The sequence below is a fragment of the Gopherus evgoodei genome, chromosome 1 (assembly GCF_007399415.2).
Source record: "Gopherus evgoodei ecotype Sinaloan lineage chromosome 1, rGopEvg1_v1.p, whole genome shotgun sequence".
Taxonomy (NCBI): Eukaryota; Metazoa; Chordata; order Testudines; family Testudinidae; genus Gopherus; species Gopherus evgoodei.
In genome coordinates this window covers 99,382,339-99,396,382 of record NC_044322.1, presented here as the reverse complement: position 1 = coordinate 99,396,382, position 14,044 = coordinate 99,382,339, and the positions used below count along the sequence as shown (strand labels likewise).

At 45.5% G+C, this 14,044-nt stretch overlaps 1 protein-coding gene across 1 annotated transcript in view; it reads left to right on the top strand.

The window, feature by feature from the left end:
* Positions 1-9,945: 9,945 nt before the first annotated feature.
* The window catches only part of TMTC4 (transmembrane O-mannosyltransferase targeting cadherins 4), a 95,147-nt gene continuing 91,048 nt past the window's right edge, over positions 9,946-14,044 (top strand). Inside the window, exons 1-2 of the mRNA XM_030568084.1 lie at positions 9,946-10,041; positions 12,368-12,583. Coding sequence (XP_030423944.1) covers positions 12,422-12,583 — 162 coding nt within the window. The 5' untranslated portion in view covers positions 9,946-10,041; positions 12,368-12,421. The remainder of the gene's footprint in view (positions 10,042-12,367; positions 12,584-14,044) is intronic.

Below are 14,044 nucleotides of genomic sequence, written 5' to 3'. Positions count from 1 at the left end.
GAGCTCAGTAAGGCCCCAGCTGCCGAAAAGACCAGACGTCTCTAGCCTAGCCTGCAACTGGGAAAACCCTGCAGCCCAAGGCAGCCACCCGGACTGGCCAGGCCTGCCCTGCACTCACTACCCAGAGCAGTTGCTGGGCCTGCCCTGCGCTCCCTATCCGGAAGAGTTGCCGGGCCTGACGCTCGTGCCCTGCCCCAAAGAACCCATGGTCCTGAATCCCCCAGAGGCCAACACCAGGACCCAGGTACGACCCGAGGGGGAGTGTGGAAGTAGCTTGGGGGCAGCCAGAGCCCATTTTGGTGTGTTGCAGCCAGGATCCCCACTGACTAAGCAACGGGTCTTCTGCCGCTGCTAGGGCCCCGGGCTGGGACACAGTGGAGCGGGAGGGCCTGCGTCCAATTTGGGGGTGGCAGTCTCCCCCTTCCCCAGGCCTGAGGAGGTTTGGGCTTATTATTATTGCTCAGCCCTGCCTGAGGGCCTGAGCCCTTGACTCTTTGTTGCCCCACTCTGACCCAGGGCCTGGGCTCCTCACTGTTTGCATTGCTGCTGCTCAACTCGGCCTGAGCCCTTGACTCATTGTTGCCCGCGCTGACCCAGGGCCTGGGCCCACAGTGTTCCAGTTACTGCAAGGGCTGCCGAGGGAGACCCCCACAGACAGACTAATTCCCCCCGAGGCCAACTGTGTGTAGTGAGCCGGTGTGGCTCCCTGCTGCCTGGAGGGGGTCGAGCCCCAGCTAACCCATGTACACTGGCATAGTGAGGCATATCCTGGAAATTTTACCATACCACAAATGGGGATTAAGCTTTTGTGGGGCCCTAGGCCAGAGCAAGTAGGAGTCCCTCCCCACACATTCTGCCTGGAGGCCTCTCTGCCACTCCCCCCATGCTCCTGCTGTGGAAATGGGGTAGGGGCACAGGGGCTTCCCCCACCCGGTGCTCCTGCCAGGGAGTGGGTTGGGGTGCAGGGGCTTCCCTCACTCCCTGGCAGGAGACCTGGGTGGGTGGAGTGAAGCAAGCCCCTGACCCTATTCCCCAGCAGTTGCACCAGGCAAGTGGGCGGAGTGGGTTGGCGCACAGGGGTGCAAATAATTAATAGTAAGTTGTGTATTCAGAAGAGTAGATTCATTGCTTAGAAGCCAGACAAGCTGGGTTCTGTTTCCAGCTCTGCAACTGATATACTGCATAATCCTGGGTAAGTCACTTTACCACTCTATTCCTCAGTTTCTCCATTTGTAAAATGGGGTAATGGTACTTATCTTTCTTTGCCAAGCCCTTTGGGATTTTTGGATGAAAAGAGCTAAGCTAAAGCTAGTTTTTCTTTTAAGCAAATGTCGTATAGCAGCCCTAAATTACCCCTGAGCAAAAAAGTAGGGAAGAGTAATGGTATTTACAAGTAGCTTCTTTAATTATACCGCACAATAACTCATATGCACTAAATTCAGAGTGCTTATGTGAGCAGGCACAAAAATTTACTCATTTAATTACTGTATTCAGATTTATAGCAGTGCCTGCCTAGAACTCAAGGTGTATTACAAAATATCCATAAAACATGATTTTAATAAAAATAACAAGGCTATCAGAAATGCTGATGTTAGGGGAAAAAGCTTGAACACCTTCCTTCTGCTTTGTAGGAGATTTTGCTGTCTGTTCTGTACTGGTGCTACTGATCACCCTGCCTCAAACAGGATATATATCAGACAGAGACAGGTTTAAAAACCTTCCCTTCCCTCTGCCCTTTGGGAGAATGCTTTCAAATGCATATATTTTGATTTGTGAGTTGCTAACTGGGTTTTTAATATTTTAATACATATTCGCATGAGTCATATACTTGGCTCTTTGAAATTAAGAATTCTGAGCCTCTATACTGTGGGATATTTTATAATATTCATTTCTCAAGTATTCCCTTATTATTTCGGGGCTGATCTTAAAAGACAATCTTAATTTTTCCCTACTTTTTTTCCTTGGGGCTCCAATCCTGTAGCTTGGCAGTGGTGGAGATCCCCCAGCATGAACAAGATGCAGGACTGGAGCCTTAGTTTGTAATACTGTATAATGCTATCAAAAAGAGAGAAAAGAAAGTGTACATACACAAAAATGCATAAGGCCTGATTGACTGTTGCTCTGCACCGTGTATAGTCATTTACACTAGTCACTAGAAAATGTCATCCTTCTGACACTTATCATCCACTTTGATCTGGTGTAAATGAGAATATACAAGGTGCAGCGCAACAAAACATCAGGCCTCTTGGTTAGTCATGTACATCTATGCCATGGGATTCTGAATGGGTATCAAATGCTACCAAATCATAATAGTTCCATTTCTCACTCACTTTGCATTGGTGTAAATGGCTATACATGGTGCACAGCAACAGTGAACGAGGCCCAGAACCTTCAATTTTATAACATCAGAGAGTGTATGGAAGGCCAAATTGGTTTCCTTGTTCTCTTATCAGTCGAAGTGCCATGAAAGCAGTTTAATCTCTGCTTGGGCAGTCAGAAAACTGTCCGCTGTCCATTCTGTTCCCTCATCTCCTAATGTATATTACCAAACACAGCTTTGGTGTACAATCAAGTTTCAGTCACTTTTAGTGAGATAGATATAGCAACTTTAAAACTACCTATATAAAAGAGACTGTTAAATTGGTAGAGAAACATAATGAATTACAAATTGTTTCTGACAGCACTGATACTGAAGGAGATGTTTTGATGAAGGATAAGGCAATTCTTCATACAAAATTTAAGCTTTAGAAAATAATTTTAAATTATGTAATCTTAGAATATTTGGTCTTTCTGAGACTTTAGATGACTCAAATCTCTTCCTTTTATCGCTTGAAACAATTTTGGGAAGAACATCTGATCCCTCTTTGAAAATGATTAAAGCACTCCACTTTCCATTTAAATCTTCCCCTCCGTTATCTGCTTTGTTCGAAACACTGATAGCTACTTTCACTTCAATATCTGGCAGGTGAGGTGAAGTGGAGAAATAAGGGAAAAGCATCATGGATGAGTAAAACTTTGCATTTAGCAAGCGCTACATAGATGCACAGAAATAATTGGTGATGCTTAAATCTGTTTTCTATCAGCTGCTCTACCTGCATCAGTACTTCTGCACAGCTTAGATTTACTGTAGATGGGAAGAAGTTAACTTTTTTGATTTTGGAGAAAGCTAAGGCTTGTCTTAGGCTATGTCTGAATAATGGGACAGAAAGGCAGAGAGTTGAGGGTCTGGATGGTTCAGGCAGTTTCTGACCTTCTGAATTTCAGAAGTATTTTGATATGCTGTGGAATTTTCACCGTATATTAACCATGAATGTATTTCACAATCTCTCTATAGAGGAATGTATTTCTTGCATTTTCTTGCTATTTTTAGAAACATTTGGTAGCTGTTTATTTTTTGGATTAAGAATATTTAAAATAATATTTAAGAATAGCATCCAAAGTAATTTGAGGACTTAGGCCCAATCTTTCAAACATACATTTATCTTTACACGTGAATAGTGCTCCTTCAGTGGGTCTGCTCATTCACATAAAATTAAGTATGAATGTAACTTCAATATCTAGGCCTAATACTTGACAAGTGAGGTTTTTTTATTGTTTCCTTTTGAATGTTATCTCTATAATTTATTACTAATCAATAAGTTTATTCCTGACTACAATTTTAAAGGATACCAAATATATTTTTAAACGAAATAGAAGACAGGATGCCCAAACATTATACTGTGCAGTACATTTTGTCATATTTAGAAAATACTCAGGAGGCATGTTCATTGAGGAGAGAAACTACCACACTCCTATTAACTTCAGAAGCACCCAATTCAGATAGTGTTTCTTCAAGCTTCTGAAAATATGGAGGTCATATGGGGTATGTTCAGAAATTTCAGATATTATTAATATAGTCACTCCCATACTAACTCTACATCCTCACATTTGCATAATCATTCCAGTATGAGTAACATTAGACCTGTCCTTAACAATATCATGTAGTTTGTACACTTTTTTCATTCTTACATATGCCTTTGTTCATGCCAGTCCTGCAACATTATGTTTCTAAAACAAAGATGGTTTACCCACGTAGGCAGATCAACTTAACATGCTGAGAAAACTACAGAGTAGGTAGACTCTCACTCCAGCTATTCTTTCCCAGAAATTGCAGATTTTTTAAAAAAAGTACTGTATTTAGGAACAACTGTTTTAAAATAAAACAGCGTAGTAACACTGCTGTGAAGCCAATGGACTGGAGATAAATTCTGCAAATATAATTTAATTGAACCAGATTTTGAAGGGACTATAGAATGAACCCTTCCTAAAACAGGTACTTGCTCTGTGACTCATCGGATTAATTGAAACAGAACAGAAGGTCAGTGTGACAAGGTGATGCATTACAGATGGTGAAATAAGAGGACTGAAGAAATATACCAATTAAAATACTCTGAAAACAACAAGAAAGCAGGACTAATATGTGTTGGCCAGAAACTAAAATGCTGTAAATCAACACAGCTTCACTGACATAAATAGAGAGAAGCTGATTTACACTAGCTGAGGATCTGGCCAAGGATGTGTAGGTATGTGTGGATGTGTACATCTTACCAGAGCTGATAATTAGAAGACTTACATTGAACAAATGAAATTCTGTTTACTAAACATGGATCAAAGATGCACAGATGTATCAGTTGTGAGCAAAACAACTTGTCAAGATAAATGTCTGATATGAATGGCCCATTAGCAGACACAAATAGAGCAGCAAACAATAGTGTCAAATCCTCTTTAGAACAATATACGATATAAGATGACTCAATTGGTATAAGTCTGCCAATTGTAAGAATTTATGCAATGAGAGAAACTGGAAATCATGTTAGCACATGTTTAAATTCTATTGATTTCAATGGGAGTTAAGCATGTATTTAAAGTTAAACATATGCTTAAGCATCCTTCCTGAATTGGTGCTCTGGACATCATTAAAGCTAAAGAAGTTGAAGATATGTATAGGCAGAGTGGCTTAGATGAGTGTTGGATTTGGGGAAGTTTACAATAGTCTTGTAGGGCAATAGTCTACAAATATTTGAAGAATTAGCACAAAGAGCGAAAGGAATTATTTTAGGTGGTTCAGTGAGACATAACCTGGAGTAATAAGGAAAATGTAGTCTGGAAATCAATAAAATTTCCTGACAATGAATTCCATTAGACTGTAAACCTATCTTCCAAAAAAAGTGGTGTAAGTCCTATTGCTTGGGATTTTTAAAAGGAACCTTAGCAAGCAGTGTTAGGGACTATCACAGATTTGGTCAAATGCCCCCTCTTGGGCTCTCACCATACTGCTGCGAGAGGATCTAACTGCTGGATCCTATGAGCTTTCTCTGCCTGAACAGAGGCCAGGCACCAGGGCCAGCTCCAGCTTTTCTGCTGCTCCAAGCAGCAAAAAAAAAGAAAAAAGAAGACGAGCGGCGGCACTTCGGCAGCAGTTAAATCGCGCTGCTTCTTCGGCGGCAGTTCGGCAGCGGGTCCTCCCTCTCTTCCTCTTCGGCATCAATTCGGTGACAGCAGGGCCGCCCAGAGGATTCAGGGGGTCAGGGGCAAAGCAATTTCAGGGCACCCTTCCATACAAAAATTGCAATACTATACAATACTATATTCTCATGGGGGCCCCTGCGAGGCCTAGCGCAAATTTCCCCACTTGCTCCCCCACCACGGGTGGCCCTGGGAAAAATAAACCTTCTGCATCTTGGCACAAACCCAGTTTTGAGAAAACTTCTTTACAAGATATCACTGGTTCTCAGCATCAGCTAGTGCTAAAAGGCAGTAAAGCTCATTAGAAGGCTTGGACAAATATTTTCCGTCAAAACTATTTCTGGGTTGAAAACTAGCGGGGTTTAAAAAGCAGAAAAAAATCACGGGCAATGTCTGCTTTCCTTCAAAATTTGTTGTGTTTTTTTTAATTGGAAAGCTGAAATTAGTTTGCCAAAACCTGAATATGGTTTGGGGTTTCAGAAGTGTGTGGCCAAATATTTGCTGCTTGCTGTGTTTGATTGTTTAAAGAAACAATAAAAAAATTCTGCTTAAAAAAAATCCAAAACTTTTGAACCACCTCAGCTTGTGACCAAACGCCTGAGCCCGTCCAGTCAGAGATTTTTCCAGGTTTCTCATACTCTGCTGGCTTCCTTGACTCATACCTGTCTCCATAACTTTGGGTTCATTTAGGTTAGAACATAAGAACAGCCATACTGGGTCAAACCAAAGGTCCATCCAGCCCAGTATCCTGTCTACCGACAATGGCCAATGCCAAGTGCCCCAGAGGGAGTAAACCTAACAGGTAATGATCAGATGATCTCTCTCCTGCCATCCATCTCTACCCTCTGACAAACAGAGGCTAGGAACACCATTCCTTATCCATCCTGGCTAATAGCCATTAATGGACTTAACCTCCATGCATTTATCTGTTTCCTAGAGACTGGCTCCATGGGATCCCTCACAAACTGGAGATGGTTACTGTGGGTTTGTCTTTGGTACAGCTTATGTACATACTCCACAGACTGAGCATTTGAGCTTGTTCCAGAATCTGGGATGAGCCTATGTTGTAGAAACTGAAATGCTCAAAATAGCACATGCATGTGAATGGACACAGGGTGCTAAAAAAATTAACCCAGGGGTTCTCAAACTGGGGGTCAGGACCTTTCAGGGGGTCACGAGGTTATTACTGGGAGTCGCGAGCTGTCAGCCTCCACTTCAAACCCCGCTTTGCCTCCAGCATTTATAATAGTGTTAAATATATAAAAAAGTCTTTTTAATTTATAAGGAGGGGGTCGCACTCAGAGGTTTGCTATGTGAAAGGGGTCATCTGTATAAAAGTTTGAGAACCACTGAATTAACCCCTCTGAAGCCTCAGTGAATGCAGGGGAGGGGGGTCTCCCTTGGTAGGGTTGGGAAGGATATTGCTCTTCTCCTGTGATCCCTCCCCCAGTGGCTAATTTTAAATGAAGCTACCCTCCCCTGACATGAATCTCCCTATGGCACTGAAATTAAATATAGACTATAATTTGGCATTTGAGAAGTGAAAGGGATGGTAGCCCTAATGGAAAAGCTAACAGCTTGGCTCTTCTGCAAGCCTCAAACTGCTGAATGAGTTTTAGGGTAGGGAAGGCTGTGCCTCCCAAACAGCCTGGGCCTGCCCCCTATCCAACCCCCACCCACTTCCTGCCCCCTGACTGCCTCCCCCCCAGAATACCCGACCCATCCTGCTCCTTGTCCCCTCATCATCTCCCAGAGACCCCATCCCCCAGAGACACCACCCCCAACCACCACCCCGGGACCCCACCCCTGCTCCCTGTCTCCTGACTGCCCCAACCCCTATCCACTCCCCCTCCCGCTGAGTCCTGACAGACCCCGGAATGCCCATGATCCCACCCCCTGTCCCCTGACTGCCCCCCCCAACCTCTGCCCCCTCCCTGTGCCCTAACTGTCCCTGGAACTCCCTGTCCTTTATCCAACTCCCCCGGCCCTGGCCCCTTACCCCCAGCTCCGCCCTCACCCGGAGCATCAGCACAGCCAGGAGCTTCCCTGGACAGCTGCAGCGTGGCTCCAGCGAGGCCCCTGAGCTCCACCTCACCCCCTTACCATGCGGCTCTGAGGGGGAGGGGCTCAGGCCCCGCCAGAGCCACGCTGCAGCTGTCCAGGGATGCTCCTGGATGTGCTGAGGCTCCAGGAGAGGGGCAGAGACGGGATCGGACTGGGGCTGGGGAGGGAGCCTCAGCCATTCTCGTGGGGGCTCCTGCGGAGCCTGGGGCAAATTGCCCCACTTGCCCCACCCCGGGCGGCCCTGGGCGACAGCTCAAAGTGGAAGAGAGGGAATGGGGGAGCCACTGCTGAACTGCCGTGGAAGACCCGAATGTGCTGTCCCTTTGAATTGTTTGCCCCCAGTACCTGCTTCCTACGCTGGTGCCTGGAGTCAGTGCTGCCCCTGGCTTAGGGTTCCTAGGCACAATCTCAGGGTGAAGACCCTCTTTCTAGCACATCCTCCTGGGGAAAGGAGACCTCATAGTCCAACAGGCCAGCCCCTGGGACCAGGGCTGATCTCCTCATACCTCCTATGTAGCTTAAACACAGCCCTCCCACCTGAAGGCATGAGCCTTTTGGGTTACAGTTTACCTTTTCCAGGGCACACGAGAGGTGTAACCCATAACACAGACCACACAGAATTCTAAAACATCACTGCTCTTTTTTAATAGTGCAAGAAATGCACAGACTTATACAAAAAAGAACAAATCCTATACACATCTTCTGTATTGGTTCTCCTCCTTGTTGGCGCACTTTCCTTGAAATCTGCCCAGCAAGCCCTTTTAAAATTCTGAAAATATATCGAAATGATATATATCTAAATAATATCCAGTAGCAATGAGTTCCACAGGTCAACTAGTCAGATAAGTGGAGAGGGAAGCAGAAAGAGAAATAAATAGATAGATACTGTGGATCCCAAAGATTTTTTTTATACTTGCTCCCAAACTAATCCCAATAAAAAATAAAAATTTGCTCAAAAAAAAACCAAACACAAAACAGGCACGTTGGCAGGAAGACTTCGGCAGGAAAGGTCACAAGTAAGATCTGCCTGGCAACTCTGAGCCCTGCACAGGGTGCTGTCTGCCTGCGTGGCAGCCCATGCTCATGTTTCAGTTCCATCAAGAAGACAGAAGAACATGCTGGTTCCTGCTCCTGACACCTACCTTGTTCCTGTTGGGCTCCCTGTGGTTCCTGTTTTGTTGGTCTCCTGGTAGCTCCTGTCCTGTTGGTCCCATATGGCTTTGTGTGGCTCCCTGGTTCCTGTTCGGCTCCTTATGAGTTTTGTGCAGAGTGGTGAAGTAGGCAGTTTATTTCATATCTTTGTAACCCACATTTGGTTAGTTTGGGATCTAGGTGTTATGCTTCTGAGGGTGTTAACCATCTAGTTGTTTTATAAATAAAGCCCTTGTTTTATTTGTACCCTAATTATCTCTGGTCTATTTTGTTTAGAGAATCGCCACAGGTGATTAGATACTGATTCAAGAGATAGAAGCTGGGGAGGGAGTCCTTTATAAAGATTGCTTCTCTCTTTAGTAAAGAATTTTCTGGTAACATTATCTGCTTTGGTTTCCTCACCACCCTGGAGCATTCTTTGGGCTGGGGAAAGTGGCATAGTAATATGGCACTCCCTAGAAGCTGGTTTCCAGGCCAGGGCAATCACTCTGATCACTTGCTCCTAGAACTGGCTCTTGTAGCAACTTTCTATATTATTGTTGCAATGGGTTTATAATATCGTCTTCCCCAGGATCAGTGTGTGTAATGAGTTGGAAGAAAACTTATTTCCAAGAGGAGAGATGGGGTGTGAAGCAAAAGAGAAATAAACAGAGGCTATTTTAAACCTTTCAATTTCAAATTGTAAACCCCTTGGGGGAAAGGCCTTCTCCTGTGTGGGCACTACTGTTATCCCAATATAAAGCAAATGAGAATGATCAATACTAAAGCAGGGCGGGAGGGAAAGCAGGTCAGTGACAGGACAGTCCTTCCAGCGTGCACGTCAGCCGCACAGCTCGGCACACACAAGAGCAAAGGGAGCGACACACGCTGTGCCGCCCAGACAAAGGTTTTTGTGAATGAGGAGCAATCTGCAAACCAGAGGGCAGCAGCCTTGTGGGCCTGCGCAATGCCGGCTGGGCGGCCGCATCTCCCCCGCTTTGTGTGTAGAGCAGAGGGGTGTGGCTCATTGCACCGCCCCCACCTCCCTGCGCCCGCAGCCGGGCGAGAGCCAGCTCCGCTCGCTTCGGGCCTCCCCTGCTCGCTCCGCGCCGCGTCACGGCGGCAGCCACCAATGGACTCGGGAGGCTGCCGGGGAGGGCGGGGCGAAGGAGGGGTGGTGACAGGCCGCGGGCCAATGGACAGCGAGGATGTTTTCAGGGGTAGATGCCACGGCGGCTCCTCCCCCGCGCCAGCAGCTCCGGCGGCGGCGCCCGGGTGCGCAGAGCGGGCAGAGTTTCGCAGCCAGGTGGGAGATGCGGCTCTGGCTCCGTCTCCTCGCAGGTAAAGCTCTGCTGCGCTCCCGGAGCAGGGCCAGGCGGTCGCGCCTGCCCCGCGTGCCGCCTGCAGGGACCGGGGCTGCTCAGCGGGGTGCTCCAGGGGGGCAGGTGTCCTGTGCACCCGTAGGGGGCTGGGCTGGGGCATGGGGCTGAGCCAGGTCAGGGGCCCGGGGGTGGCTCTGTTCCTCGCCAGGTAGGGGATGGGTTTGGTTCCTGGCTGCTGCTGCAGTGGGCGGCGGAGGCAGCACGGAAACCTCGCCAGCGTTACCAACCACGCTGCATCGCGTGTCATTCATGTGCTGCTGCTCCCAGGACAAAAGAAAGACACGGAGCCGTCGGGGCTACAGTTCTGAAAACGTGTGTGTGGCCAAAGCTTCCTGTACTTGCTATTAGCTCTCTCTGCACCGGTCTCATCCCACCCTTCTCCCACTCCCCTGCTGCCGCCTTCCCCAGCAGAGCAGCCCTCCTCCTTCCTGAGAGTACAAGCTCCAGCGGGCGAGCTCTCTGCGTCTGCCTTTCCCCGCTCTGGAATGGAAACTAAGAAGGATCAAGTTTCTTGATTCCCCAAACAATGCTGGTGGCCAGCTATATTCTTATAGCGGGACCGTGTGTGGGTATCATCGTCTGTACAATGACAGAGGCGCGCTCATGCAGGCGGAGTACTAGACTCCCTGGTTTTCTTTACCTGCATAAACAACTGATTCCATCTGGCACAGCCTCATTAATTCACAAATATCAAAGTAATCTGTTCTTGTTACAATGGAGTCTTGAGCGCCAGCAGTATGTTTAGATAAGCTCCCAGCTAGTGGAATGTGGTGTTGCGTGTAATATTAAATATGCAACTTTCCTTCTACATGTAAAGGACCCCCCCAAGAATGATATTTCATTAGGTCCTGTGCCACACCACACAGCAGTGAAATGTAAATATGCACTCTGACTGTACCAAAAAGTGAGCTGGTGGTGTCAGAGCCCAGGTGGTATGATCCCCTGGCAAAACATCTGTGATGCATATGATTGTTTCTCCCCCATATTCAGGGAACATGCTTGAGTGTTTTAACAGTTTTGCTCTGCTAGATAGCTTCTTCTGAATATTTTCCTTTCTTTCCCATACCATGCCACACCTGTATCTCAACAGAACTGGGTACCACAATAGAGGGCTTGAGGGGCACACCTCAGGAGCGTGTGTGTGCACACGCACATGTACCTACGCAGGTTAGGAATGTGTAGGCAGTTCAAGGAACTTATATGAGTTCCACTGGTGACATTGACAAGCTCTGCAAGCTGAAGGGCTACAGAGCAAGGAACTTTATCAGTTCTGTTTGTCAAGCCAGTAGAGCTTGTAAACTCCACAAGACAAAAAACTCTGGACTTTTTCTTTCGTTAAATAAATAAATAAAACTACTAGATCAAATGCAAAAACCCACCACTTAGGTTCCGCAAGTTAAAATCATAAAGTCAAGAAATGCAGAACTTAAGGTTTTAACAGCATTAATAAAGCTGAGCTACAACATGTTTACTGTTCTTTTTCCTTATTAAATATATATTTGATATTGCCTATTTTATCTCTCTGTTAGTAAGCTGTGTATTGTAAAATATGAATGACATGCTGTATGACCTGGTGAACTTTGCAGTTGGAATCTTAAATTTGTGCTTCTTGACAAGGGTTGCCAATCCTCCAGGATTGTCCTGGAGTCTCCAGGAATTGAAGATTGTCATGGGATGAAACTTCCAGGAATCCATCCAACCTGACAACCCTATTCTTGACTGTGCTTTTTTGAATACCAGTTGTAGGGCTTCCTTCTCTAAGAACTCTATACATGTGTTTCCTGTTGAAGTCCCTGTGAGTTGCACAGATGGAGTCCTTGCAAACTTAGGCTCTTCATGTTGCATCAACGCAGTTGTGTTTGGGTTTATTGTCCCCTAACTGGTATTCATCATCCTCAAAGAACTTTACTAATCCTGACAAGGCATGTGTTTATGAAATGGGTGATGGTATCCATATTTGAAAAATAAGGAAACTTAGTCCAAAAAGTAGAGTGACTTGCCCAAGGCTTTCGAGGTGGCATGTGTCAGAGTCAGGATTATAACTCAACTCTATGCTCAGACCATAGTCAACCATGCTTTTCTACTTTTTTAAAATGTGAAATATAAAGTTATGTTCAAAGAGGTTTTAATAACATTTAAATTTTTTTCCCTTTTTTCCTTAACGAATTTCAGAATTACATCTCGCTTTGTGTAAGATGTCATGTTTTCCTATCCATGATTTTAATTTCTTTAAGCAAAGCTAATGATGTTTAAATGTAATTGTACATTGCATTTTTCTTTTTCAGCTTTGCAGCCAACATAATGCTGGAGCGCCACACTCAAAACAAGCATTTCACAGAATGGCACAATCAGAATTTAATTTGGATCATGAAATATCATGGTTTGTGCTTCCCTCTTATTGGGCTAAAATTATTGTTGGACTCATTTCCTGCATGTGTTTTGCTAACAGCTACGATGGAGATTTTGTCTTTGATGACTCTGAAGCTATCATCAATAATAAGGTTTGTGTTTATTCTGACTTAAATTGTAATAGAAAAAAATTAATTTAAACTGATACTGCCAACTTAATTAGGCCTTGACCCTTGCAAAATAAGAATTTGGGGTTGAATTTCTCCTTTACCCCACTCCCCCTTAAAAAGATCATTTGTCTCTTTAAAGACTTTAAAAAGTAAGCCACTACTTATGTAGCTAATGCACAAAAACTATGCATTACTGCTCACCTGTGTACTGAGGGTGAAATTGGCTAGATTTGCACAATGTTTGGGCCTGATCCTGAAAACACTTGTGCACATGGATGTGTATACATGAGACTATTTATAGACCCAATCTTATTCCCATTAAAGTCATTGGGGGTTAGATTCACATGGGGGATTTAGGCACCCAGTGGCATTAAGTTAGGCACCCAGGCTCCCCTTGCATTGTATGGAGAGAGGAACCTAAGGAAGGGATTCACAGAAACCAGCAAGCTGAGCAGGGAGTCACCTAAATGAGTCAGTAGAAAACGCCAAGGAGAGGGGCAGGGCTTGATCTCGCCCCTCGAAAATGGTTAGGTCTCTTAACTCGGGATTGGAGGGAGGTGCTTTCCTCTGCTCAGGATTCACAGACATGAACCCTGTCCTGCAATTAGATACCAAGTCAGGTCAGTCCTTGCTTGTTGAAAAATTGGAGAGTGAGAGCCCTCCAGCCCATTATTGCCAATACCCTTGTGATTAGGTTACTCACCTGTGATGTGGGAGATCTGGGTTCAAGACTGTTCCAAATCAGGACGAGTGGGATTCAAACCTGAGTCTCCCATGTCAGGTGAGTACTTTAATGACTGGGCTATTGGGTATAAGGAGACACATGCACAGCTCCAAAAAAAATCCTGACTTGCTCCCTCCCAGCTGTCCTTTATTGACCAGATCTGCTAGGTGTGCTTTGAGCAGGCCTACTGAATAGGTCCCCACATATGAGTTAGGTGGGGGAACGCCTAGTCTGAGAATTCCACCAGGGTTTACGTATGGACTAGGGGACTGAGCAGTTAGGCATCATCAGGATTGAGGCTTTTTTTATGGATATTCACTAGGTGCCTAAGGGACTTTACTGACAAACTTAGGCATCTAGGGAATTTCAACACTTCCAGGGTTAGGCAGCAGATCAGTGGGGTTTTGAGGATCTCACTGGTAACTATAATGTTGGACTTAGGTGCCTAACCACCATTTTGAGAGCCTAAATACCTTTGTGGATCTCGTCCTAGGAGTTTTACCATAGACTTCAGTGAATTCAAATTATGGTTGTTAAGATCCAGTCTAATACCCACTGAAGTCTGTGGGAGACTTCCCATTGACTCCAATGGTTGATGGATGGAAGCCAACTCTATACGGTTACTCTTGTGCAGAAGTTGTTTGCAGGATGGGCTGATGGTGAGTTTCACTCAGCAAGAGTTCTCAAGGTTTTTCATAAGGTAAACCCGAGCCTAACAG